Raw genomic sequence first — 27,584 nt, 5'->3', positions numbered from 1 at the left:
CTCAGGCTCCACCCCCAAACCTCCCGCTGATGGCGAAGAGGGACCTGGCAACCCTACCCATAAAACACATCCCTTTCACCTACATTGGGACCCTTGTTCAACACAGGACAGCCTACCGGCAGCAATCAGGGCCATTAACTTAACAGCCTAACGAGGGAGACATGACCAGGTGCCTGTAAAGAAATAAACCTCTTGCAGGTGCTCCGACTGACTTCCTCTTCCCCGCCCTTTATCACGTATGCAATGCTAGGACAGATGGATGGATCTTCCCTCACCGGTCTTGGCGGATCCTCCGCCAACCCTGTCCCGACAGACCCAGGCCCAGGTGGGCACGAGCCTTTTGACTCTGAGCTTAAGAGCCAGCGCTGGCCAACGTCTGCCCAAGACCCTGCTCAAAGCCTGCCGCTCTTGGAGAGGCTGGAAGCCCAGGTAGGCATGCTTGGAACGTGGCCTATATCTATAGCTGCCAACCTCCAGGTACTAGCTGGAGATCTCCTGCTATTACAACTGATCTCCAGCCGACCGAGATCAGTTTGCCTGGAGAAAATGGCTGCCTTGGTCATTGGACTCTATGGCATCAGGATCCCTCCCTTCCCCAAACCCTGTCCTCCTCAGGCTCTGCCCCCAAAACCTCCTGCCAATGGCGAAGAGGGACCTGGCAACCCTACTCATAAAACACATCCCTTTCACCTACATTGTGTCCCTTGTTTGTAGGGTTGCCAATCTCCTGGTACTAGCTGAAGATATCTTGCTATTACAACTGATCTCCAGCTGACAGAGATCAGTTCCCCTGGATAAAATGGCCACTTTGGCAATTGGACTCTATGGCATTGAAGTCCCTCCGCTCCCCAAACTCCACCCTCCTCAGGCCCCACCCCCAGAATCTCCCACTGATGATGAAAAGGGACCTGGCAAAAGGGACCTGATGAAAAGTTGCCAGGCCCCTCTTCGCCACCGGCATGAGGTTTTTGGGGTGGAGTCTGAGGAGGGTGGGGTTTGGGGAGGGGAGGGACTTCAATGCCATAGAGTCCAATTGCCAAAGCGGCCATTTTCTCCAGGTGAACTCATCTCTATTGGCTGGAGATCAGTTGTAATAGCAGGAGATCTCCAGCCACCACCTGGAGGTTGGCAACCCTAGTAGAAGGGTATGTTGTGATATCTGATGCATGGTACTTCTTGTTCTTGCAGAGCTTGAAAATCACAATGGAGATGGAAGCCCCAGGGGAAAAGAGCAGCAAAACGCAAAGTCAGACAAGGAAAATCTGGGAACAAATCTGGGGCGCTCTGAGCTATTTGACAGGAGATATGAAGGCATTTGGAGACTGGCTGAAAGGTAAGTTTGTGGAAGGGCTAATAGCCCCATTTGGACTGAACACAGAACCAAGTTTCTTTTTAACAGTGGTTAGCTTGAGAAACCAGGATTCAGTTCACAGGAAGGGTTGCCAGCTCTGGGTTGGGAAATGCCTGGAGATTTTGGGTGTGGAGACTGGGAAAGGTGGGATTTGGGGAGGAGAGGGATCTCATCAGCGTATAGAGTTGCCAGGCCCCTCTTCGCCACCGGCGGGAGGTTTTTGGGGCGGAGTCTGAGGAGGGCAGGGTTTGGGGAGGGACTTCAATGCCATAGAGTCCAATTGCCAAAGCAACTATTTTCTCCAGGTGAACTGACCTCTATCAGCTGGAGATCAGTTGTCACAGCAGGAGATCTCCAGCTAGTACCTGGAGGCTGGCAACCCTATCCCCACTGATCTCCCTTATCTCCAAAAAATCCACTTTCCCCAAATCCCCAGGAATTTCCCATGCTGGAGTTGCAGCCCTAATGACATCCCTTCATTTGGCCTTTAATTTACACTCCATAATGCTGGATATTTATTTCCCAAGCATGCACTGATCCTTCTCTTGTCCCCTTCCTTCCCTTTCCCAGTCTATATGTGTGTCTCTTGCTGACCATCCAGCGTGAAGTTTAAATTATGTACAGAAGGGTGTGTTGCAATCTCTAGCAGGCTGATGCACACACCATCTGCCCAATTAGACACAATCCCCATAAATAAGCCCCCTTGTCTTCGGCACAAACTCTACTGGCAGTTGCTGCGCCGCTCAATCAACTTCCTAACTGCAAAACATTGTTACAAACAATAATAAATGTGTGTCATATTTTACAACCTCGTTGGCAAGGAAGAGGCTGGCCAGATGTTGCAAGAGATGCACGCACAGCAGCCAGCCCCCATGCTTAACTTTTGAGCAATAGGATGAATCAGCACAGTTGGAGATCGCATGCCTCAATGTGCAGTAGTAGTAGTAGTAGTAGTAGAAGAAGAAGAAGAGGAGGAGGAGGAGTTGGTTTTTATATGCTGACTTTCTCTACCATTTAAGGGAGAATCAAACTGGCTTACAATCCCCTTCCCTTCCCCTCAACAGACACCCTGTGAGGTAGGTAAAGCTGTGAGAGTTCGGAGAGAACTGTGACTAGCCCAAGGTCACTCAGCTGGCTTCATGTAGAGGAGTGGGGAAACCAACCCGGTTCACCAGATTAGCGTCCGCCGCTCATGTGGAGGAGTGGGGAATCAAACCCAGTTCTCCAGAGTCCGCCACTCCAAACCACTGCTCTTAACCACTACACCACAAGTAAACATGGGAGGTGGTAATATAGGTTAGGGCCTCCATTAAGGAGATCTCCCAGAATTGCAACTGGTTGCCAGACTACACAGATAAGTTCCTGTGGAGGAAATGGCTTCTTTGGAGGGTGGATCCTATGTAGGGCTGCAAGCTCTGAGTTGAGAAATACCTGGAGATTTTGAGGGTGGAGCCTGAGAAAGGCGGAGTTTTACAGATGGTGGCACTGCAGAGCAGGCCATATTCCAGGTGACTAACTACCTATCACACATCTGAAGGTGCAGCTGCCCAGATACAGTCTTCAAAGACTATACAGGAGACACAAGTCTACTTGAGGCTTTTTAGGTCATACAGCTAGCATTCTTGACGTGTTCCTGGAACAAACTCAAAACCATCGAAGCTCTTTACGTCTTGGTGAGATGTGTTCCTTTGCCTCTGTGCCCGTCAATAATGCTGTATTTGAACTTGTTCTAAGCTTCTGAACAGTCTCCCTGGGCAGCCTCTCCCCGAAAGCTTTACAGTCATCTAACCTATTAGGGGTGAGTCCGGTCTAACCTATTAGGGGTATGCTAGGTCCAAACTATTAGGGTATGCATACTTTATGTTGTTAGAAGCCCTCTTCATCTGCAGGTATGTAACTCAATGGGACTGTCTTTCAGATAAGCCACTGTTGTTCCAGTTCATCGACTGGGTCCTGCGGGGAGTATCTCAAGTGATGTTTGTCAGCAACCCTCTCAGTGGGTTGATCATGATCGCCGCATTCCTTGTCCAGAGCCCCTGGATGACCCTCACCGGATGCTTAGGAGCTGTCGTCTCGACTTTAACAGCTCTTCTTCTGAGCCAGGAGAGGTAAGTGGTCTGTTAATCGTTCTTTAATTTCTCAAAATATTTCTGCAAAGTTTATGTGACAGTGCCAACTGGGCTTACGGCCTACCGATCGTTTCCAGGCTCTTCAAATGTTGGATTCCATAGCAAAGCAGAGTGGTGCTAATCTGTGAGCAGATGTAAGCCAGTGTGGTGTAGTGGTTAAAAAGTTGGACTAGGATCTGGGAGACCCAGATTCGAATCCTCGCTCGATCCAGGAAAGGTTGCTGGGTGATCTTGGGCCAGTCGCACCTTCTCAGCCTGACCTACCTCATAGGGTTGGCGCAAGAATAAAATGGAGGAGAGGAGATCAATGTCATCTGCTTTGAGTTCTCTTTTGAGAGGGAGGCGAGGTATAAAGAAGAAGAAGAGTTGGTTTTTACAATCACCTTCCCCTTCTCCCCAACAAACACATTGTGAGGTAGGTGGGGTTGAGAGAGTTCTGAAAGAACTGTGACTAGCCCAAGGTCACCCAGCCAGCTGCATGTGGAGGACTGGGGAAACAAACCCAGTTCTCCAGATTGGAGTCCATCGCCCTTAACCACTACACCACACCCAAAATAAATATTGGGGGTGGGGGGAGAATTACTCATACATGTGAGTATCCCAATTAAAAATTCCCAAATGTTTGTTTTATTGATTTACTTCATTTATACCCCACTTTTCTGCCCAATGGAGATCCAGAGTGGCCGACAGCATTCTCCTCCTCATCTCCATTATCTGTTTATTTCATGAATTATTAAAATATTTATGTCCCACTTTTTCTCTTGGCTCAAGGTGGCTCACCCTAACAACAACCCTGAGAGGAAGGTTAGGCTGAGAGCTTGAGACTGGCCCAAGGTGACCCAGCAGGCTTCCATGGCAGAGTGAGGATTCGGACCCAGGTCTTCCAGAGCCTAATCCAACACTCTAACCACTACACCACACTATTTACTTATTAAAATATATTGGCTACCTCACCCTACACAGAGGACCTGGGTTTATAACAGTGCCCTGACACGCCAAGTGACAATGAAAAACAATCAAATCATAGATCATAGCCCTGGAATGAGCTGCCGCCCAGCCACAGAAGGAAAGACCACGTGAGACAGATTTTTGCACATGGGTGTATACAGTAAGGGAAAGCCAATGATGCTGATTGGCAGGGTGGTGATATCTGGTCCCCGAGTTCAGTCCATGGGTCAAAAATAGCTATTTCAGTAAGATTCCCTGAGAGCCTTTGTGAGAATATTTGCTTTTTGTCTATTCTGTTTCCTGTGTGCTGCTGCTTCTTTGGTGCCATTTTTATCTTGTTTCTTTCAAACAAGAGCCAGCGTGGTGTAGTGGTTAAGAGCGGTGGGTTGGAGTGGTGGACTCTGATCTGGAGAGCTGGGTTTGATTGCCCCACTTCTACCCATGAGCGGCAGACTCTAATCCGGTGAACCGGGTTGGTTTCCCCACTCCTACACATGAAGCCAGCTGGGTGACCTGGAGCTAGTCACAGCTCTCTTTGAGCCCTCTCAGCCCCACCTATCTCACAGGGTGTCTGTTGAGGGGAGAGGAAGGTGACTGTAAGCTGGTTTGATTCTTCCTTAAGTGGTGGAGAAAGTTGGCATATGAAAACCAACTCTTCTCCTCCTCCTCTCCCCCCTTCCTGGATTGCAGGCAGAAGCTATTCCAACCGGTCAGGGATCACATAGTACACAGCCAATCCAAATTTTGGATCATTCAATCTTCTGCATGTGGAAAACAGAGGTCCCCGTTAGGGGATGTGTACTAGACAGCCAGTCATCTCAAGAATAGGATCATTTGCAAGCAAAAAACACAGTTAACCCAGGAAAGTCACTGCACAGCGATCTTTTTGGTCATAATGGATGTGTGCGGGGGAAATCGAGGTAAGCTCCCCACGTTAACGCTCGTCCTCAGATCCACAACTTATTTATTAATTCACTCCATTTCTACGCCGCCTTTCTCAGCAATGGGAATCCATTGTGGCTTACATCGTTCTTCTCTCCTACATTTTATCCTCATAACAACCCTGCGAGGTAGGTTAGGCCGAGAGTGTGTGACCCAGCAGGCTTCCATGGCAGAGCAGCTCCCAGTTCCTAGTCCAACCTTCTAACCAGACTGTCTCTCAGTACTTACTGCAGAAATGCTATAGTAATAGGGTTGCCAGGTGGCTGGTTCCAGCGGGCAATTGCTCGCCAATGCACCCGGCTGCAAGGAGTGGCGACCCCATGCACGCGTGGCTTTGGGTGATGTGATTACGTCACTACCAGTTTACCCCCGGAAGCGCCGCATCGCAACGGGATGCTTTAGCATTCAAACCCCCAAAACATATAGGTTTGAGTGCTCAAGCATCCTGTCGTGATGCGGTTCTTCCAGGGTAAACCCGAAAGTGATGTGATCGTGTTGCACGACTGCACACGCAGAATCGCTGCTCCAGCCCCACCCCAAAAACCTCCCGCTGGTGGACTGGTGGCCTGGGAGAGAGCCAGCATAGTATAGTGGTTAAGAGCAGTGGTCTGAAGCAGTGGACGCTGATCTGGAGAGCCGGGTTTGATTCCCCCGCTCCTACACACAAAGCCAGCTGGGTGACCTTGGGCTAGTCACAGCTCTCTCCGCCCCACCCACCTCACAGGGTGGCTGTTGTGGGGAGGGGAAGGGAAGGTTATTGTAAACCAATTTGATCCTGCCTCAAGTGGTAAAGAAAGTCGGCATCTAAAAACCAACTCTTCTTCTTCTTCTTCTTCGTAAGAATCTTTGCTCTGCTTGCCTTCTCACACAGATCAGCCATCGCGGCAGGACTCTACGGCTACAATGGGGTCCTGGTGGGTATGCTCATGGCCGTCTTCTCAAACAATGGCGATTATTACTGGTGGCTTTTACTTCCTGTGGTTCTCATGTCCATGACATGGTAAGTTTATGGGGGGGGGGCACATCTTCAGGTTCTCCTCTCTGTCCACTCGCCCCTTTATCCCCTTCTCATACTTGGGTCTTAAACTGGTCGAATATTTATTAGTCTCCCCCAGGGACCTCTGGAGGACCGCGGACCAAACTTGACATGATGGCATCCTCGTGGCAGGCACAAGGACAGTGAAGCCATTTTAAAGTAATTTGAAATGTCTTGAGGGCTCGATCCTATTTGGTCCTGCTACACAGCGCTCTCACTCCCCCCTAGGGTTGCCAGGTCCCTCTTCGCCACCGGTGGGACGCTTTCGGGGCGGAGCCTGAGGAGGGCGGGGTTTGAGGAAGGAAGGGACTTCAATGCCATAGAGTCCAATGGCCAAAGTGGTCATTTTCTCCAGGGGAACTGAACTCTAGCAGCTGGAGATCAGTTGTAATAGCAGGAGATCTCCAGCTAGTACCTGGAGGTTGCAAACGAAAAACAGCACGTAGGCTCAATTATATTGCAGTAATAAATTGACTATATATAGTCAACAACAAAATATTATACAAAGTGGCTATTACCTAAATCCTATTTCCTACTACTATATCCTAATTCTATCAAGAACCTAAACCTATAACCATAAACACAAACTTATATACACTGTTCAATCACAATTACCACATTCGTCATGAGAAAACACACAAATCTTTAAATCCTAATAGGAAGTCTCTTAACAAAAAAAACAAGTTGCTCCCTTCAAAAGGGCAGCAAACCAAGAGAAAAGGATATGGAAAAGTCCACCGAAGAAGTCGATAGTCGGGGCAAAATATGCCCAAAGTTCGTCTTGTCTCGTCTCTCTCCTGGTGAAAGAAGATGGCAAAAAACAAAGGCGTTGCCCAAGATCGGATGCCACTTCTGGATCAGTGTGCATTTCGCTGAAATGGCATCTTCAGCTATTTTTTATTTTTTATGATTGTATAGAGGCATATTTGCCCATTCTTTTCATATTTCCACGGGTGAAATCACCTCACTGAATTGTGTGTGTGTGTTAAGTGCAGTCAAGTCGCTTCCAACTCATGGCGACCCTATGAATGAAAGTCCTCCAAAATGTCCTATCTTTGACAGCTTTTCCATCTCCTTTTCTCTTGGTTTGCTGCCCCTTTGAAGGGAGCAACTTGTTTTTTTTGTTAAGAGACTTCCTATTAGGATTTAAAGATTTGTGTGTTTTCTCATGAGGAATGTGGTAATTGTGATTGGATAGTGTATATAAGTTTGTGTTTATGGTTATCGGCTTAGGTTCTTGATAGAATTAGGATATAGTAGCAGAATACAGGATTTAGGTAATAGCTACTTTGTATAACAATGTGTTGTTGATTATATATAGTACATTTATTACTGCAATATAATTGAGCCTACGTGCTGTTTTTCGTTTGCAGCATTGTTATTTCAGCATAGGTGATTTTTTGTTATTACGTACCTGGAGGTTGGCAACCCTACTCCCCCCCAACTTCTTTTTGACAGGTGAAACAGCTGTGGGGGAGACATTTGGGCACTTATTAAGTTATGGGGGTGGCACAAAAGTGCCTCCCCACTGCGCTGCTGGCCTGATCAGAACCAGGCCCTCGCGGCATTTTAGAACGACTTTAAAATGGTGGCAGCATCCTCACCGCAGCCACAAGGACACTATCATATCTATTTATTATTCGGCTTATTTAAGTCCCAAAGGGACTTACGTTGTTCTCCTCTCCTCCAGTTTATCCTCACAGTAACCCTCTGAGGTAGGTTAGGCTGAGAATGTGTGTCTAGTTCGGCCCTCAGTGAAACGAGATGCTGGACTAGTAGGGTTGCCAGCTCCGGGTTGGGAAATCCCTGGAGATTTTGGGGGTGGAGCCTGAGGAGGGCGGGGTTTGGCAAGGGAAGGGGCTTCAGTGGGGTATAATGCCATATAATCCACCTTCCAAAGTGGCCATTTTCTCCAAGTGAACTAATCTCTATTGCCTGGAGATCAGTTGTAGTAGCGGGACATCTGCAGCCACCACCTGGAGGATGGCAACCTGGAGTTTTTGGGGCGGAGCCTGAGGAGGGTGTGGTTTGGGGAGGGGAGGGACTTCAATGGCATAGAGTCCAGTTGCCCAAGCAGCCATTTTCTCCAGGGGAACTGATCTCTATTGGCTAGAGATCAGTAGTAATAGCAGGAGATCTCCAGCTAGTATCTGGAGTTTGGCAACCCTATGGACGAGATGGACCACTGGTCTGATCCAGCAGGGCTCTTCTTATGATCCTATATAGCTCTAGGGTGAGCCTAAAGTTCTCCACCAGAGAAATCTCAGGACCTTCAACAAAGGAATTTCTGAGGGACTACATCTCCCAACACCCTGACCTGGATGGCCCAGGCTAGCCAGATCCCATAAGATCTCAGAAGCTAAGCAACATCAGCCGTGGTTAGTACTTGGATGGGAGACCACCAAGGAAGACTAGGGTAGGGACACGTAGGCAAGCAATGGCAAACAACCTCTGTTCGTCTCTTGCCTTGAAAAGAGGCAAGCATCCTTTCGGTTTGGTTTTCAGTTGAGGATTTTCGTGGACTCGGTTCTGCAAATTGCTACAGGCTTCCTGACCTATGGGTTTTAAAGCAAATCTTCTCTCCCCCCGCCCCCGTTCCACCACCTGGTAATAAACATGTAAAAGTTCATGTTTAACTGAAATAAATATACATTTTGGGTTGACTTTGACAACTGGGAGGTGTGAACAACCTTTCCTCCCTCAGCCATCAACAACGAAATGCCCAATGTGTATCTTCTAAGCAGAGTAATACATCTATGCCCCCTTTTGCTCTAATGCAAGGGTCTCCAATGTAGTGACCGTGGGCACCAGGGCGTCCACAGACACTTTTCCTTGTGACTTCCTAGAAAGTGCCCGGTTAGGCTTTTTGAGTTTTTTCTAGTGTTTTATGGTATAATGCGGACAGCGGTTTTATGTAAAGTACTTCACCAGTGCAAATAACAGGATGATACTTCTGAGTAAACACAGTTGGGCTGCGCAAAGGCATGGAGCTGGGGGGAAGGAGCGCCCGGGGCAGGGGGGAGGGAGGGAGGGGGTGTGCCAGGCTCTGGTGACCCCAGGGTAGAGTTGCCAGGTCCCTCTTCACCACCGGCAGGAGTTTTGGGGGGCAGAGCCTGAGGAGGGCGGGGTTTGGGGAGGGGAGGGACTTCAATGCCATAGAGCCCAATGGCCAAAGTGGCCATTTTCTCCAGGGGAACTGATCTCTATCGGCTGGAGATTAGTTGTAATAGCAGGAGATCTCCAGCTAGTACCTGGAGGTTGGCAACCCTACTGATTAGACAACAAAAGTCTTCACAGGACTTTTAACTATCCCGGCTTCTCCCCTAATGAATCTTGGGACTTAAGAATTAGATCAGGAAAGAAAATTCAGCTTCAGACCTTTGATGTCTTCACGGAATTACAGTTTAGGATTTTCTGGGAAAAGAAAAGGAAATCAAATCAACTTTAGTCTGTATTACAGATAAGTTGTCCAATGTTTCCATAGTGATTACAAACTGACATTTGGCTTCCTTTATTTTGACATCGTCTGTTTTCCTTTTCCAGCCCTCTTTTCACAAGCGCTTTAGGCTCCATCTTTAGCAAGTGGGACTTGCCGGTTTTCACTCTCCCCTTCAACCTGGCCCTGACCCTCTTTGTAGGAGCTACGGGCCACTACAACCTCTTCTTCCCAGCGAAGCTCATGCAACCCATTACTTCGGTGCCCAGCATCAATTGGTCAGAGGTCCAGGTGCCTTTGGTAAGACCCACATCTCTCAACTGGGACTCTGGGGGTCACTGCACTCACGAAACAAGTCCTCTCAATGTTAGATCATCAGGTTGCCAGCTCTGGTTAGCCAATTCTTGGAGATTGGGGAGGGGGGATGAAGCCTGTGAAGGGCTGGGTTTGGGGAGGGGAGGGACCTCAGAGGGGCACGATGCCATTGACTCCACGTTCCAAAGCAGCCATTTCCCCCAGGGGATCTGATCTCTGGTGTCTGAAGATCAGGTATAATTCCAGGAGATCTCCAGGCCCTACCTGGAGATTGGCAACCCTAATCGATCGTGAGGGAAAGCACCTTAAAAAGAGGGCTAGCGAAGCCAATTCAGGCATTAGTTTTCTCCCTCTCCCATAATACTAGAACACGGGGTCATCTGCTAAAGCTGGAGAGCGAGAGATTCAAAACAGATAAAAGGAAATATTTTTTCACACAACGCATAGTTAAATTGTGGAACTCCCTGCCCCAGGATGTGGTGATGGCTGCCAGCTTGGAGGGCTTTAAGAGGGGAGTGGACATATTCATGGAGGAGAGGGGTATTCATGGTTATTAGTTAGAATGGATACTGGTCATGCTGCATACCTATTCTCTCTAGTATCAGAGGAGCATGCCTACTATTTTGGGTGCAGTGGAACACAGGCAGGGCAATGCTGCTGCAGTCGTCTTGTTTGTGGGCTTCCTAGAGGCCCCTGGTTGGCCACTGTGTGAACAGACTGCTGGACTTGATCGGCCTTGGTCTGATCCAGCAGGGCCTTTCTTATGTTCTTATGTAGTTTTGTGATATAGCTGCTGCCACAATGGTGCTCCTAGAGAAAGCTGGTTGAGGGGAGAAATACCGAAGGAACCCCCTTCCATGCACACACACACACACACACACACACACACTTGTGGATTTCATAAAATCACACAGTTGGAAGGTACCACCAGGGTCATCTAGTCCAACCCCCTGCACAATGCAGGAAATTCACAACTACCCCCCTACACCCCCAGTGACCCCTAGTCCATGCCCAGAAGATGGCCCAAAAAAAAGCCCTCCAGGATCCCTGAGCAATCTGGGCTGGAAGGAAATTGCTTCCTGACCCCCAAATGGCGATCGGCATTTCCCTGGGCATGTAAGAAAGGGGCACGAGAACCAAATACTGGCTCTGTGGTCTGGAGATCAGTTGTAATTCCGAGAGATCTCCAGTCCCCACCTAGAGACTGGCAACCCTTCCAACGCAGCCCTCGTTCAAAAAGGAACAAACTAGATCTCCCGGAAACCAGGCTTCCATCTTCAGCTTGAAAAATACAGCCCTACAATAACAATAGGATTACAATTATAATAGCAGTTATACTAAATTCACCCCCGCCCCTTTCCAATAAACATTTCACATGCATACATTTCAATGGCCTTTTACAAGGTGATCAAAGCCCAGAATTGTATCCAGCTGCCCAACCAACAAACTCTCCCTGGGCTGCCAGCCTCCATTCGCAGAATCTTCCCAGCAGGGCTAAACAATTTCATTCCCAGAGGTCACATTGGCATACGGGAGCCAGCGTGGTGTAGTGGTTAAGAGTGGCGGACTCTAATCTGGAGAACCGGGTTTGATTCCCCGCTCCTCCACATGAAGCCTGCTGGGTGACCTTGGGCCGGTCACGGTGCTCTCCGAACTCATGCGGAGGCAGGCAATGGCAAACCACCTCCAAATATCTGGGTTGCCGTACATTAGCTGTGACTTGATGGCACACATGCACACAGAGGCATAAAACATTCTGCCCTGACAGAGAAAGCACACAGAACAGGGAACATGCCGAATATCTCAATCCGATCAGAAGGAAAGAATGTAAAAGGGCCTGCGATCCTGCAAATATGTCAGTCTCCACTTGTGCAAAGTATTGTGGGTCAGGGTGCACTCTGAATTGTGCCTGCGTTCAAACTAGCAGACGGACAGACAGACACACCGACAGATACTGTATTTACTCAAATTCCAGACTAGGTTTTTTTTTCCAGGTATACAAAAATGGGGGGGGGTCGTCTCACATTTGTAAGAGAGCCAGCGTGGGGTAGTGGTTAGGAGTGGTGGACTCTAATCTGGAGGATCGGGTTCGATCCCCCACTCCTTAACATGAAACCTGCTGGGGGATCTTGGACTAGTTACAGTTCTCTCCAAACTCTCTCAACCCCACCTACCTCACAAGGTGTCTGTTGTGGGGAGGGGAAGGCAATTGTAAGCCAGTTTGATTCTCCTTAAAAGGTAGAGAAAATTGGGGTATAAAAACCATCTCTTCTTCTTATATACAAGTTATAGTTATACCCACTCATTTTGTGTGTGTGTGTGTGTGTGTTTGTAAAACATTGAGGGGGCCATCAATATATTCCTTTTGAGTAAATATTGTAGATAGACAGATCTTTCCCCTGTAAAGGAAAAAATCATAAAAACCTTTGCAAAACAGCTCCAGGGACTGGAAGATGGGATTCATGTTAGCCAATATATGCCCACCTCCCAGTTCAAACTGAACCATGCTGAAAATTTATTTTTTCCAAAGTTGATCACACAGGAGACAAAATTGTACATTTAGTTGAAAGGCAGGGAAGCAGCTTCCAAACCTCATCGCCCCTCTTGCAACAGACAAAGCAAAACTTTGCCAGGACTACATCCAAGATCTTTGCACTGTCAGCACCAGAAAGCAGATATTTAAAAAAAAATCCTGCAAATTTTGGATTTCTTTAATCATTTCAGGTGTATGTGGGAAAGGTAGAAAAGAGTGTTCCCCTTAGGATGCGTGTTGAGGTGCCAGAGTGTGTGGTCTTTTATGCATGGCTGTTTCCCTCGCCGTCACCCCTCCGACAACTTTGGGTCTTTTTTGTGATTATGCATGCCATTTCTGACCAACAGAGATCGCCTCGCTCTCCCACTGCGTTTCCTTGCATTTCCCCTGCATTTTCAGAGTCCTGTTTTATCTTGAATTTAAAAACGCAGGCAAAACGCGGGGAAACGCAGGGGGAGAGCGAGGTGACCTCTGATGGTCGGAAATGGGATGCATAATCAACACAGACCAAAAGTCGTCGTAGGGGTGACGGTGAGGGGATCAGCCATGCTTAAAAGACCCATGTTGCTGTCTGCGCAAAAAAGCAGATCTTATCAAACAGCTGGTTATAAGCACTGACTTGCATTCCTGATTTAGATGTTTCAACAGCGTCTTTAAGCAGCCTTCCAGCTGTAACCACTCAGAGTTATCAAACCCCTCGTAGTTGCCGAGTGGTAAGAGTTTAGCGAACATGTCTTATCTAAAAATAGAAAACCTCCTGCATGTAGCAGTCTCTCTTCTGGACACCTTCAAAGCCATTTCACTCTAAGTATGTAGTCTAAACCAATTTAAATAAAGGGAGAAGAAATATTGAGAAACGGCATCAACAGACAAAACCTCAGGAGACATTCAGATAGTTGTTACTCCGTCGCCATCCACAGGGACCTATGTTGCAGAGAATGACTGAAGCTGGGTACCCAAGGATGGGTGTGATAAACAAAATAAATAGATAATGAAAATATAATTTATTTAAAGTGCTATGTCAAGATAAAAATTATTTAAAAAACGTTAAAACAGCACAATGGCATTTCCTAAGGTTAATATCTAAAACCACATGCCAGACGCGTTTCGGCCTATTTTGCCTTCCTCAGTGGTCAATTGAAACCCATGTAGAACATACACACATTCACAGATATATATACATATACAGATAATATATATCAAACCCGGTATGGCTGTAGGTTGTATAATAAATTACCAAATATACAAACATCTGGTAAGATTGTCTCAAGTTGTTATACTGGGCTGAATAGGTCTCCCATATAAAATGTGCGCAGTTATCAACCTGGTAAAACAATGTGTAGAATGACTATCAATTTTTCAAACATGCATTAGTGTTTTAAGCAACTTTTGCTAAAGGGTGGAGGTGGCCCCAATCCTATTCTCGGCTCCTTCCTAGGAAGAACTTTATTGATCTCTCCCTTAGCGCCATCCACCCAAGTGCTTACTCAATTGGCAGCAAAGAGTTATTTGGGATATGCCCGGTATGTGTGTTGGGTAGTTAAATGCTTGTAAAAAGGTAAACTGTTGATGCGAAAGCAACGGTAGCCGCTGAACTCTGTGGAAAATTACAGGCTAAGCCTTCAGCCATAAGCATCGATGCTGGCCATCTCCAACGCAGGGAACTATTTATGCGAGATTAAAACACCATTAGAAACATCTTGTTTTCGTCTTATCTCTGCAAGAGCCTCAAAAGCAAACACAAGCATCGTTTTGGTCATTTCCCAACAACTTGGCCAAGCAGTACGGAGTTTTTCCTGCTGTCGATCCAAGACAAATTCCTGCATCGAACATTTAATTTCATTAAGAAGGGAGTCCTTTGTTTCAGGGGCCAGCTCTTCCCAGTTCACATTCATAACATAACATTCGCTACGTGGGGCGACACTGGTTGCCAGTTGTCAAAGAATGGCAGGACGCATGCCAGCTCCGGTTCGAGAAGAGTTCTGCCTGACAAAAGCTCGGTTCATACCATCCTGGACCTGAGACAGCCTTCATAATGAAAGAAGGAAGGGCTTGATTGCCTTTCAGAAAATATCTCATCTGAGAAGGGGGCACACCGTGGTCATTTATGCATGGGAGTTTTAACCTGTGGTCCGTTGCTTGCTGGACCCACACTTTCCTGTTGGGGATCTATGCTCCAGCAGTCTCCAAGCTCAAATCAAGTCCCTGCCCCTTGAAATGCTGCTTCATAATAGGCTGCAGTGAGAGAAAAGTTCCCTCCCTGCCTCAAACCCAATTGCCACATTAAAAAAGCATTTTAAGAACATAAAACAAAAAATGGAGCAATCTGAAAAGAGGGGGTGAGAGAAATCCAAGCCTTGGTTTTAAAAAGCCTTTATTCTGCTCAGAAAGAGCTCCCAGGAAGAAGGAAGCATTTGCATCCCCGCCTCTGGACATGCTGCTTTGTCATTGGCTGCGAGCGAAATTAAGCTTGCGTGTCCCATGCTTTGCCTTATGCATGGAGATTTTACCCAGGCTGAGCTCAGGGGAAAGGGAAGAATCGGGTTAATAGAGGAATGGGAAGGTCCAGGATTTGTGAGGACTGGCAGCGAGGTGATCTCTAATGGTCAGAAAACTCATGCATAACTCCAAGGAACAACCGGATCAAACGAGGGTGAACGTGAGTGAAAGTACCCATGAATAAAGGACTCCTCTCACCAATTGATCTCACAGGCATTCATCAGCACATAAGGCCGTAGGATACAGCCTTAAAATCTCACCTTCCATTGTTGTTCCACAGATTTTCCAGTCGATCCCTGTAGGAGTCGGACAAGTGTATGGCTGCGACAACCCTTGGGCTGGAGGCATGATTATGGTGGCTTTGTGTATCTCCTCCCCGCTCATCTTCATCCATGCTGTGATTGGTTCGGCGGTGGGAATCCCTGCAGGTATGAGATGCCTGTGGTGTATGCACACATGTATGTATGTGGGGTCAAGTCGCAGCCGACTTCTGGACACCGAAATTTAAGAAAGATGTAGACAAGCTGGAACGTGCCCAGAGGAGGGCAACAAAGATGGTGAGGGGTCTGGAGACCAAGTCCCATGAGGAAAGGTTGAAGGAGCTGGGTATGTTTAGCCTGAAGAGAAGACTGAGGGGATATCTTGAAGGGCTGTCATATAGAGGATGGTGCCAAGTTGCTTTCTGTTGCCCCAGAAGGTCGGACCAGAACCAACGGGTTGAAATTAAATCAAAAGAGTTTCTGTCTAGACATTAGGAAGAATTTTCTAACAATTAGAGTGGTTCCTCAGTGGAACAGGCTTCCTCGGGAGGTGGTAAGCTCTCCTTCCCTAGGGGTTTTTAAGCAGAGGCTAGATGGCCATCTGTCAGCAATGCTGATTCTGTGACCTTAGGCAGATCATGAGAGGGAGGGCACCTTGGCCATCTTCTGGGCATGGAGTAGGGGTCACTGGGGGTGTGTGGTGGGAGGTAGTTGTGAATTTCCTGCATTGTGCAGGGGGTTGGACTAGATGGCCCTGGTGGTCTTTTCCAACTCTATGATTGTTATGGTGACTCCAGTAAGGAGCTTTCAAGGCAAGTGAGAAGCAGAGGTGGTTTGCAATTGCCTTTCTCTGCAGAGTCTTCCTTGGTGGTCTCCCATCTATGTGCTCAGCTTCCAAGATCTGATGAGATCAGGCTAGTCTGGGACGTCCAGATCATGGCAGGGAGCTCAACTGCCTACGTATGTGCTGACACGTCACGAGTGACTTATAGTGAGCCCAGCAAGAGGCAAGTGAGAAGCAGAAGTGGTTTGCCATTGCGTTCCTCTGCAGAGCCTTCCTTGGTGGTCTCCCATCCAAGGACCCACGTTGCTTAGCTCCGGAGGTCTGATGAGATTGGGCTATGCCATGCCACCTTCCCTCCCCTGCCTGTGGACAGGGGCAGTGTAAACATTATGCTAAGTATTCTATTACATTGCGCATCAGGCAATTGCTGCTGTGAAGACATTATCTACAGTGGCGGGCTGGGTCTAAAAATACTGGTTTCCAGGAGACAAAGGGGGCCCACCCACAACTATAAGGCTATCATTTAATTTGTATAAGAAATAAATAAAATTTTCAAAAAAATACATAAGTGGGGAAAAGGTACAATTAAAATTCCCAGCCAAGCTTCATTGTGCAGTCGCAATAGTAAAGATCCAAGCCTATATAACGTATGTGTCGGCCTCACATTACCTGAATCAAAATTATTTATTATATTCTTAAATATTATCCTCAGAAAATGATTTTATTAAAAAAATTATTAAAATAGTAATACAACATAAATTTTAGTTGCATACAGTAATAATATTGGAACTTCTATTATATTTTCAAGCTAATAAAAGGTCATTAACATTTTAAACATATAGTCTAATGTTTAAGGGGGCCCCACTTCGTCAGAGGCCCCCAGGGCCCACTTGCCATCGGGAAAGCTGATACCCTGGCCAGTCTGCCACTGATTATCTAGTTAAGGAAGCCAACTAGCCCTGATTTGACTAGTTATGCACATGAATACACAAAGCTATCTTGTACTAGCCTTCTATGCACAACTCGAAGTACGTAAGTACATGCCGTCAAATTGCAAGCTAGCAACAGGGTTTTCACGGCAAGTGAGAAGCAGAGGTGGTTTGCCATCGCCTTCCTCTGCAGTGTCTTCCTTGGTGGTCTTCCATCCAAATACTGACCCTGCTTTTGAGATCGGAAGAGATTGGGTTATACCATACCATTCCACACCCCACACACAACCCTGCAAATGCTGAAATCAATGTGCAGAGGAGTTCGACGAGGATGATCAGGGGCCTGGAGACCAAGCCCTATGAGGAAAGGCTGAGAGATCTGGGAATGTTTAGTCAGGAGAAGAGGAGCTTGAGGGGGGACATGATTGCTGTCTTGAAATATTTGAAGGCCTGTCACTAAGGGGAGGGCTGTTCATGTTGGCAGCAGAGGATAGGACTCACAATAAGGGGTTTAAATTGCGGGCAGAAAGGTACCGGCTGGATATTAGGGGATTTTTTTTTACGGTAAGAGTTGTTCAACAGTAGAATCAGCTACCTAGGGAGGTGGTGAGCTCCCCCTCACCAGCAGTCTTTAAGCAGAGGCTGGACAAACATTTGTCAGGGATGCTCTACACTGATCCTGCATTGAGCAAGGGGCTGGACTAGATGGCCTCTATGGCCCCTTCCAACTCTCTGATTCTATCATTCTAATGTGCATAGCAGGGGAGTGAGCGCAAATGGGCTGGCCTCACCCATGTGTGAGCTAGCATGGCTGTTCTCCGTCCCTTCCTTTGGCAAGAGATGGATGCTATAGGGGGCAATACCTGCCTGACATTCTTGAAAGCATGGATCTCCTGGGATCCCAAAATGCCCCTTGAGCCGGCCCTGGGGGGATGTTGAATACGTGTCGAGACGATCGCGCTTGTTCATTACTGTATTCTGGTTCTCAGCTGGCCTTACCATTGACCCATAATGTTTCTACCTCTGTTTTCTTGGCAGCACTTAGCGTGGCTTCCCCTTTCAACAAAATCTACAACGGCTTATGGAATTACAACAGCTGCCTTTCGTGCATTGCAATAGGAGGCATGTTCTACGCTCTCACTTGGCAGACGTTTCTCTTGGCAGTTGTTTCTGGTAGGTAGCTGGGTATGTTTAGCCTGAAGAGGAGAAGACTGAGAGGGGATATGATAACCATCTACAAGTACTTGAAGGGCTGTCATACAGAGGATGGTGCAGAGTTGTTTTTTGTTGCCCCAGAAGGTCAGACCAGAACCAACAGGATGAAATTAAATCAAAAGAGATGGCCAAGATGCCCTCCTTCTCATGACCCTTGTGGTCCCTTACAACTCTATGATTCTAGGTACCTGGGTTCATCCTTTATATTCACAAGGCCCAGGATTGAAAAGCTCTATCAGTTACAGATGCCCAAGCAGACTTCTGCACCAATCATGGGTACCCTTTACCTGTCTTGTTGGGATGCATGAAGTATGCCCTGACAGAACAGTGAGATCATCAGTCCTTCTAGCATTCGCCGTTCATATCCTCTTGCATTTCTCCTGGTCATATATGGGAGTTCATGGTGAAGGACCGCCTGGGAGAGTGGTCAGTTCCTCATATGAGCCTCCTTGATTGCTAACATCCACATTTGAGACCCTGCTCTGAGCCCACCTCCTCAGGTGGATGGACAAGAGCCAGAAGACATTTCTACCTATCTAGAATTCTGTCTGTCTCGTGTATATTTATCCTGCCTGTCTGCTAAGAAGCTCAGGGTGAGCTACATGGTTATGCTTTCTTCATTTTATCCTCACAAGAAGTCACACTGTCTTAGCCCACCTACCTCACAGACACAGGCCTGTCACTAACAGGGTGTCTGTTGTGGGGAAGGGAAGGTGATTGTAACCCAGTTTGATTCTTCCTTAAGTGGTAGAGAAAGTCAGCATATAAAAATCTCCTCCTCCTCCTCCTCCTGCTTCTTCTTCTTCTTCTTCTTCTTCTTCTTCTTCTTCTTCTTCTTCTTCTTCTTCTTCCATTTATTCATGGCTGTGTCCTCACAGTCATCCCGCCGACTACTTTGGGACTTTGCTTTGAGTATGCTTGCATTTTCTGACTGTCAGAGGTCGCCTCCCTCTCCCTGCATGTCTCTGTGTGTTTCCCCTGCATTTTCTGGATGCTGGCTAAACACGAATCCAGAAAACACAGGCAAAATTCAAGAAAACTTAAGGGGAGAGTGTAGCGACCTCTGACGGTTGGAAAATGCAAGCATACTCAAAGCAAAGCCCCAAAGTAGTCGGCAGGGTGACCGTGAGGAAAGAGGCATGCATAAATGGCCCCTGAGATAGGCTTCTCTGTGACACACACACAGAGAGAGACTGTTCCAATATCACCCAGTGAATTTCAGGGTAGAGTGGAGATTTGAATCTAGGGTGGCCAACTCCAGGTTAGGAAATTCCTGGAGAACGGGGTGTGGAGCCTACAGAGGACAGGGTTTGGGGAGGGGAAGGACCCTAGGTGAAGCCTGGAGATCTCCTGGAATTATAACTCATCTCCAGACTACAGAGAACAGTTACAATGGAGAAAATGGATGCTTTGGAGGTTGGACTCTATGGCATTATACCCTGCTGAGATCCCTCATAAGAACGTAAGAAAAGCCATGCTGGATCAGACCAAGGTCCATCAAGTCCAGCAGTCTGTTCACACAGTGGCCAACCAGGTGCCTCTAGGATGCCCACAAACAAGACAACTGCAGCAGCATTAGCCTGCCTCTGTTTTACAGCATCTGATATAACAGGCCTGCTCCTCTGATCCTGGAGAGAATAGGTATGCATCATGACTAGTAACCATTTTTACTAGTTCTACTAGAATCTATTTTACTAGTATCCATTTTACCATTTTACTCTTCTAATGAGTGCACATGACATCTTCTGTTTGTTCCCGGTTAAGAGCAGAAGATGCTGGATTAGCAAAAATTTGGAGAACAATGAGAAATGGAGATGGGGCCCATAAATCACTTTATACCTTTGGAGAGGAGCTCTAGAAATGAAGGATTACTTGATTTCAATGGGAAACGGTCCTAGGCAGGTTAGAAAGGAGGAGGTTAAGGGGAGATATGATAGAGGTCTATAAAATTATGCATGGTATGGAGAGAGCAGACAGGGAGAAGCTTTTCTCCCTCTCATAATACTAGAACCCGGGGTCATCTGCTGAAGCTGGAGGGTGAGAGATTCAAAACAAGTAAAAGGAAGTATTTCTTCACACACAATGCATAGTTCAGTTGTGGAACTCCCTGCCTCAGGATGTGGGGATGGCTGCCAACTTGGACGGCTTTAAGAGGGGAGTGGACATGTTCATGGAAGACAGGAGTATTCATGGCTACTAGAAAAAATGGATACTAGTCATGATGCATACCTATTTTCTCAGAGGAGCATGCCTGTTACATTAGGTGCTGAGGAACACAGGTAGGATACTGCTTCAGTCGTCTTGTTTGTTGGCTCCTAGAGACACCTGGTTGGCCACTGTGTGAACAGGCTGCTGGACTTGATGGGCTTGGTCTGATCCAGCAGGGCTTTTCTTCTATTCTTATAACTTGGAAGGCTTTAAGAGGAGCATGCCTATTATATTAGGCGCTGTGGAACACAGGCAGGATAATGCTGCTGCAGTCGTCTTGTTTCTGGGCTTCCTAGAGGCATCTAGTGGGCCACTGTGTGATCAGACTGCTGGACTTGATGGGCCTGGGTCTGATCTACCAGGGCTTTTCTCATGTTCTTGTTTCGGGTTTACTCAGAACTCCTGCTTCATTCCACAAGGCTTGCTTCCATATAAATGTGCACAGGATCACTATTTTAGGCACATCCTTAAAGCTATCCCATGGAAATCAAAAGGTCAAAGTGCTTCTCGTAGGCAGTTCATTCCCGGTTCGTTTTAGAGTCTTTGGGAGCTGATGAATGGGAACCACGGCCGTTGAAAGCTGAAGGAAAAGGCCCACAAGTCAGCATCTTCTCCCCCTCCCCATCTCATAGTCTCCCATAATACATGTAAATACCTTCTAATCTGATCCTCTTGCATCTTTTCACAGCTCTGTTTACTGCCTACGTGGGAGAAATGCTGTCCAACATGTTTTTGGTGGTAAGTTTCTCACATTCCTCAGGTACTCAGGATGCAATAATATCACCTTAAGGTAGGGATGCCAGCTACGGGTTGGGAAATACCTGGAGACTTTGGGGGTGGAGCCTAGGGAGGGTGGAGTTTGGGAAGGGGCCTCAGCAGGGTACAATGCCATAGGGACAACCTACCTAAGCGGCCATTTTCTCCAGGGGAACTGATCCCTGTCACCTGGGGAACAGCTGCAATAGCGGGAGATCTACAGCTAGTACTTGGAGGCTGGTAACCCTACATTGCAATCATACCGATTTGCCTAAGAGGGCAATTCTTCTTTCCCTTTTCAGTTTGGCCTGCCGTTGGGGACCTGGGCTTTCTGTCTGTCTTCTCTCACCTTCCTGCTTCTCACCACCAACAACGATGGCATCTACAAACTGCCTCTCTCCAAAGTCACCTACCCCGAAGCCAACCGGGCCTACTACTTGGCCGGAAAGGGAAAGCAACCGAAATCCACTTGCAAAGTGTAATGGCGAAACCCCCGGCTTTTTCCCACCGCTATGACTGAAGCATCATGCACTCTTCCTGGATGAAAACCAAGCTGGTCAGTTTTCAGGGACCTTCACGTCCATTCTGTATTGTAAATACCTTCCCTCAGACCAGGAAGAATCAGAATTCAACAAATACTTCAGTCAGATATGAAGGAACTCTTGTATACACCGGGATAATTAGACACCGCTTCTGAGAAAATGAGGGTTTCACTCCAAGATAGTGAGCTGGTAATCCAGTCCCGAATTGTTTTTGCATTGACCCTATGGAATTTTAGTCTGGGTGTGGCCAAGGGTTACCACGTCCCTCTTCACCATTGGAAGAAGGTTTTTGGGGTGGAGCCTGAGGAGGGTGGGGTTTGGAGAGGGGGGACTTCAATGCTATAGAGTCCAATTGCCAAAGCGAACATTTTCTCCAGGTGAACTGATCTCTATCGGCTGGAGATCAGTTGTAATCGCAGGAGATGTTCTGCGATTACCTGGAGGTTGGCAACCCTACTGTGGCAAAGAGCTTGCTTGTTATGTGACTTATAAGGAAACGGGGGAATAGAAATGCTATGAAGTACAAAACAGGGTTTCCCAGGATGCAGTGATGGCTGCCAACTTGGAAGGCTTTAAGAGGGGAGTGGACATGTTCATGGAGGAGAGGGCTATCCATGGCTACTTGTCAAAATGGATACTAGTCATGATGCAGACCCATTCTCTCCAGGATCAGAGGAGCAGGCCTATTATATTAGGTGCTGGGGAATGCAGGCAGGAAAATACTGCTGCAGTCGTCTTGTTTGTAGGCTTCCTGGAGGCCCCTGGTTGACCACTGTGTAAACAGACTGCTGGACTTGATGGGCCTTGGTCTGATCCAGCAGGGCTTTTCTTATGTTCTTATGATTTCTATCTTTTGATATATATTTTTTGTGTGTGTGTGTCATGGCCTAAATGCTTGTGCCCCATAAAGAGGGGGCCCTTACTTCTGCAAGGCACCATTTTGTTTTGGAGCCAAACCCTGCATGGGGGCGTCATTTTACAAGACAAGACATTCTTTCAACCCCCGCCCCTCCCCAGGCTAAAGCAGTTTCCAAGAATACATAGGGTTGCCAGGTCCCTCTTCACCACTGGCGGGAGGTTTTTGGGGCAGAGCCTGAGGAGGGTGGGGTTTGGAGAGGGGAGGGACTTCAATGCCATAGAGTCCAATTGCCAAAGCGGACATTGTCTCCAGGTGAACTGATCTCTATCAGCTGGAGATCAGCTGTAGTAGCAGGAGATCTCCAGCTATTACCTGGAGGTTGGCTATTCTAAGAATACAGACAGCCATCCCTGGGAGTACATCCAATTGTTTTTTTTTTTTTAATATCAAGCAGTGGGGACGAAGCATATATGGGGAGAATATTTTACAAATATTTATTTTGTGCACTAGGAATGTTAGATTGCCTGTAACAGAGAAAGTGAAGGTCAGAGTGGGCTAACTCCAGTATTTTATAGTCTGTCTTCTTGAAAGTAGAATCCAGCGAGGGTGAAGGACCCGGAGGATTTCTTAACAATTAAGGCACAGCCCATCTGTGTTAAGTGCTCAGCAGTACCCACACTTGGTGAAGAACTCTGCACATGCTCAAAGACACTCTCTTCTCCATTCTGGATTTGTACATTCTAGGGGGAGAAGATGAAATAGATGCCAAAGCTATGCCCTGGTCCAAGCTAAGTCGATGGGATATGGCGGGCTATAAATATAAACAGATATTTTACCTGAAAGTATCCTATTTTGTATTAGTCCTTTGATAACTTGTTCGCTGATTTTATCTCCCACTCTTTTTGTTTGTACCTATGGCACAGATCAGGTTCACAAAGCTGATCTTCCAGACAATGATTTAATGCTGAAGAGCTTGGCGCATATCCCGGGCTCCCTTCTTACACATGGGTTCTGTACTCTTTTTATAAGCTAACATGAGTCTGTTATCGTAAGGAACTCCATTCTAGACAGATTATAGTGGAAACTAACACGCTAAACTAGGATGGATGGAGATGCAGGAATCGTGCCCTGCTGTCTTGGTAGAAGGAGAAGAAAGAGAGAAGGTATCAGATGGAAGGAAGGAAGATTCCCTGAGAGTATTAATCTACACACCAAAGGGATAGCCGTGGAGTAGAGAAAGGATGGGATTCACAGGTCCTGCCCTATCTGTCTGTCTCTCCGTTGTTTCCGTCTGAAGCTAAGAGAAGTGCAAACTCCTCCACTTCCAACTTCCCACACATTTCTGATTGGAAAAAATGGCACAGAGAAAGACTGAATTCTCCTCTCCTCAGGTACCACGGTCCTGATCCAGATTGTGCCCAGGAACTGAGTTCCCAGCACAGAACTCTCCAGGTGCAACCGATCAAAAAATCCCTTGGCAGAACAAGGAAGGGTAATGCAATATGGGAGTCCCCAACTTGCGGGCACAGTTAAGATTTTGAGAGCAGGTAGTGGGCCCTCACCTGGATAGGCCAGGATAGCCAGATCTCCTCAGATCTCAGAAGCTAGGGAGGGGCTGGGGCTTTAGGGAGGGGCTGTGGCTCAATGGTAGAGCCTCTGCTTGGCATGCAGAAGGTCCCAGGTTCAATCCCCAGCATCTCCAATTAAAGGGACTAGGCAATTGGGTGATGTGAAAGACCCCTGCCTGAGACCCTGGAGAGCCGCTGCCGGTCTGAGTAGACAATACTGACTTTGATGGACCAAGGGTCTGATTCAGTAGAAGGCAGCTTCATTGTTTCAAGTTAATGTGTTCTTGTGTGGATTTAAAAAATAAATAAATACCGTTCATCAAAGAAACTGTAGACAAAACTCACAGGCTGCTGGACTGTCCTTTCTTTCTGTTTTGAACTCCAAAAACTGCTGCCATTTTGGGAAATGTCTGTTCCATCTCTTATGAAACCAGAAATGTCTTCCACGGTCTTCTTTCTCATGGAAAACATCTGGATTGCCTCACAGAAGTGGAGCTTACATATCGAACCAAGGAGATGGCATTTTAAGATAGTTCGCTCCAAACGTGCTACAACCTCTACCCCTTCCCAAAAAGCTAGACTTCTAAATCTACACATAAACAGAAAAAGAGAGAGAGCAATGACCTTCTCAACAATATAATGTGACATGTTGCAACGATATACAGAGCCAAAGACTCGGGCGGTGGTACTGATGCACAATTTCAGACAATACCCCTTTCCGTACATTTCTGTTTGAAGAAGAGTTGGTTTTTATACCCCTCTTTTCCCTACCTTCAGGAGTCTCAAAGTGGCTTACAATCACAATCACCTTCCCCTCCCCACAACAGACACCTTGAGAGGTAAGTGGGGCTGCGAGAGTTTGGAGAGAACTGTGACTGGCCCAAGGTCACCCACCAAGCTTCATGCGAAGGAGTGGGGGAATCAATAGGGTTGGCAGCTCCAGGGTTGAGAAATACCTGGAGATTTTTGGGGCGGAGCCTGAGGAGGGTGGGGTTTAGACAGGGGAGGGATTTCAATGCCATAGAGTCCAATGGCAAAAGCAGCCATTTTCTCCAGGGGAAATGATCTCTATCACTAGGTTTGCCACATCCCTCTTCACCACTGGCAGGAGTTTTTTGGGGGGCGGAGCCTGAGGAGGATGGGGTTTGGGGAAGGGAGGGACTTCAATGCCATAGATTCCAATTGCCAAAGTGGCCATTTTCTCCAGGTGAACTGATCTCTATCGGCTGGACACCAATTGTAATAGCAGGAGATCTCCAGCTAGTACCTGGAGGTTGTAACAGAAAACAAACACCTGTATACTTAAACAGGTATACAAAAGCCAGTATAGGCAAAACACTGTATCACATTCAAAAGGAATTCTTCTCAAATTCTATTATGTATTCTAACTTTATCAATTTCTAACAATCATATACAATATAACAATATTTATGAACTCTTATTGAATCACAGAGAGAAATATTTGGACAGTGTTTTCAGTTTGTATGTAACCAATTTGGATCCTTTTTGTTTATGGGATATCTTGTTCCACTGGACAAGACGGGACTGTGAGAGTATGCTCTATCACAAGAGTATTCTTTTTCCATGCGTTTACATTATCCTATAATTTTGAATAACTGTTTTTTCAAGGTATCGTTTGTTATACATCAAAAGGAATAATTCTTTACATAATTGTATGGTGGTTTATCTCGCATGTCGTATGAATATTAAGGTTGTTCTTCAAGAATAGTAAAGTGTGTTTGAATTAATTATATTGGTGGCTGCGTACTGAATAATTCCTTAACCGGTGTTGCATCACCTGGAGGTTGGCATCCCTAGGTCCAATGTCACAGAGTCCACCCTCCAAAGCATCCATGTTCCCCAGGGGAACTGATCTCTGTAGTAGGGATGAGCTGTTAATTCCAGGGATTTGGGGATGGAGTCCCATACATTACAGTAACCCCACTTCAGCCTTGCCAGCCAGCATGATAAAAACTTTATTCAAGGCCTAAGAAAAACTGGCCAGAAAGACACCCGAGAGCTTCCCAGGCAGCTCAGATGTTCCATAGCTAACCCGAGACAGGGTGCTCCTCAACAGGCCTTATAATCCTGAGCAGCCCCATATTGTTCCCTTTTAACGTTTCTCGGGGTGCGCAGGGGGTCAGATACAAGAGGAAGGTGGGCAGTTTGCACCTTGCGAGGAAGGCTTTCCGCCCGCGGCTCGGCACAGCTGGAGGGCCATTTCCTGCTGCCTGGAGCGATCCCAGCGGGGAAAATTCCACTGGCCCTTCTGATTCAACCTCAGCTGCTCCCGCAAACGGCCAGACGGGTTTTTATAGAACGCAAAAGTACTCCGAGTCTACACTTGAGGGCTTGGCACCCTGCAAAGCAGGGCAGGGCAGGCTCTGTATCAACAGAGCAGCAACCGCTGCTAAAATATAAAATTGGTGTGGAGACGGAGCAGGAAAAGCAGGAGGAGAAGTAGGACGCAAGTCACCGCTTGGAGCCGAAAGGTTAAGGAGGGCCTGTTCAAGATGCGTTGTCAACCCAGACAAGATGCACGTGCAGGGTTGCCAACTGCCAGGTAGTAGCAGGAGATCTCCTGCTAATTCATCTGATCTCCAGCCGATAGAGATCAGTTCCCCTGGAGAAAAAATGGCTGCTTTGGCAATTGGACTCTATGGCATTGAAGTCCCTCCCCTCCCCAAACCCCGCCCTCCTCAGGTTCCAACCCCCCAAATCTCCCGCCGGCAGCGAAGAGGGACCTGGCAACCCTATACATGTGTTATCTTTGTCTTGGCTACCCCTGGCCAGGATCATGTTGAGTAACCCAGATCCAACCGACTCGCAGCAGTACTGGTCAAAAGAGGCAGTGTCCATAGGGTTGCCAACTCTATGGTGGGAATTTCCTGGAAACCTGGGAGTGGATCCTGAAAAGGGCATGGGTTGGGGACAGGAGGGATCTCAGTGGGGTATAATGCCCTTCAAAGCAGCTGTTTTCTTCAAGGGAACTGATCTCTATCGGCTGGAGATTGGCTGGAATTCCGGGAGATCACCAGGCCTCACCTGGTGGTTGGCAACCCTATTGTGTCCATCATCTCCCACAGCGGTGATCATAGAATCATAGAGTTGGAAGGGACCACCAGGGTCATCTATAGGGTTGCCAGGTCCCTCTTCGCAACCGGCGGGAGATTTTGGGGGCGGAGCCTGAAGAGGGCGGGTTTGGGGAGGGGAGGGACTTCAATGCCATAGAGTTCAATGGCCAAAGCGGCCATTTTTCTCCAGGTGATTTGAT

At 47.3% G+C, this 27,584-nt stretch overlaps 1 protein-coding gene across 1 annotated transcript; it reads left to right on the top strand.

The window, feature by feature from the left end:
• The first annotated feature begins 255 nt into the window (after nucleotides 1-255).
• On the top strand, nucleotides 256-21,823 carry SLC14A1 (solute carrier family 14 member 1 (Kidd blood group)). The gene is made up of 9 exons (XM_056849082.1): nucleotides 256-429; nucleotides 1,189-1,333; nucleotides 3,270-3,459; nucleotides 6,242-6,370; nucleotides 9,950-10,142; nucleotides 15,470-15,617; nucleotides 18,201-18,335; nucleotides 21,274-21,323; nucleotides 21,644-21,823. Exons 1-9 carry the CDS (start codon nucleotides 256-258, stop codon nucleotides 21,821-21,823), a joined length of 1,344 nt encoding a protein of 447 aa, XP_056705060.1.
• Nucleotides 21,824-27,584: the final 5,761 nt, after the last annotated feature.

Source organism: Euleptes europaea, chromosome 4, assembly GCF_029931775.1.
Source record: "Euleptes europaea isolate rEulEur1 chromosome 4, rEulEur1.hap1, whole genome shotgun sequence".
Taxonomy (NCBI): Eukaryota; Metazoa; Chordata; class Lepidosauria; order Squamata; family Sphaerodactylidae; genus Euleptes; species Euleptes europaea.
The sequence above is the reverse complement of the archived record's forward strand: the minus strand, read 5'-3'. Positions and strand labels throughout refer to the sequence as shown.